Source organism: Octopus bimaculoides, chromosome 8 (genome assembly GCF_001194135.2).
Source record: "Octopus bimaculoides isolate UCB-OBI-ISO-001 chromosome 8, ASM119413v2, whole genome shotgun sequence".
Taxonomy (NCBI): Eukaryota; Metazoa; Mollusca; class Cephalopoda; order Octopoda; family Octopodidae; genus Octopus; species Octopus bimaculoides.
In genome coordinates, this window is record NC_068988.1 from 55,268,811 (window position 1) to 55,270,120 (window position 1,310).

General features: G+C 41.5%; 1 protein-coding gene across 3 annotated transcripts in view; it reads left to right on the forward strand.

Moving 5' to 3' along the window:
* Positions 1-1,310, forward strand: part of LOC106876226 (rho-associated protein kinase 2) — a 204,609-nt gene that overhangs the window by 113,867 nt on the left and 89,432 nt on the right. For all 3 annotated transcript variants that reach the window (XR_001410211.2, XM_014924712.2, XM_014924703.2), the window contains exon 7: positions 807-891. Coding sequence is in view for 2 of the 3 variants with exons in the window: in XM_014924712.2 (XP_014780198.1) it covers positions 807-891 (85 nt within the window). In the remaining variant the exon portion in view is untranslated. The remainder of the gene's footprint in view (positions 1-806; positions 892-1,310) is intronic.

A 1,310-nucleotide genomic window follows, 5' to 3' on the forward strand; every position in this document is an offset into this window, starting at 1 on the left:
TATGTGTGTGTGTGTGTGTATGTATATATATACATATATATATATATATATACACATAAGTTCAAAAAAAGACAAAAAACAATAACAAAAAACGACGTGAGGACGTGATACGGATAGTGTTACTAGACGCTCGGGAAAGGAAAGAGAGAGAGTATGACGTTTCGGGCGGAGCCCTTCGTCGGAAACAAGGAAAGTTCAAAGATGGGAAAAACGGAGGAAGAAAAAATCAGCACCGATGTCCACAAGGTTACATTGTGGAAGGACCGGAAGAGGAAGTGGTGGAGGAAAAGTTCTTTCTAAGACAGGAGAGTGAAAAAGGGAGGTGAATATGTGTGCGTGCGCGAGGGTCTGCAAGTGTGTGTGTATGGAAACAGGTGAGTCTTCGCAACAGAAAAAGTATCTGACTTAGAATATATATCCTGCCTCAGTGAAGTTTCACCTGACCCATGTAAGCATGGAAAAAGAAACTTTAAAATGATGATGTTGGTGCACATGCATGTGTGTGTGTGTGTGTGTATGAATATGGCCATGCCAGCTTAGAACATGGTCATCAAAAGATCATCATCATCACCATCATCACCATCACCACCACCATCACTATCATCACCACCACCATCATCATCATCATCATCATCACCACCACCACCACCACCATCACCATCATCATCATCATCATCATCATCATGTGTATATAAGTATTGGTAATTGATTCTATGCTTTTAATTAGAGTAAATTTAGATATCACATTTAGATGCTTGTCTCATCTTAATTGTTGCCTGAAATTTCCTATCATTTCCTTTTTCCAGAGATGTGAAACCAGATAACATGTTACTCGATGCCCAAGGACATTTAAAGCTGGCAGATTTTGGTACTTGTATGAGGATGGACACCGTATGTTTTACATTGATTTTATTTTATGTCTTGATGATTTCCTACCTTTCTGGCTCAGACAAATTATATATAAATAGGCGCGGGAGTGGCTGTGTGGTAAGTAGCTTGCTTACCAACCACATGGTTCTGGGTTCAGTCCCACTGCGTGGCACCTTGGGCAAGTGTCTTCTACTACAGCCTTGGGCCGACCAAAGCCTTGTGAGTGGATTTGGTAGACGGAAACTGAAAGAAGCCCGTCGTATGTATGTATATGTATGTGTGTGTATATGTTTGTGTGTCTGTGTTTGTGCCCCCAACATTGCTTGACAACCGATGCTGGTGTGTTTACGTCCCCGTAACTTAGCGGTTTGGCAAAAGAGACCGATATAATAAGTACTAGGCTTCCAAAGAATAAGTCCTGGGGTCGATTTGCTCGACTA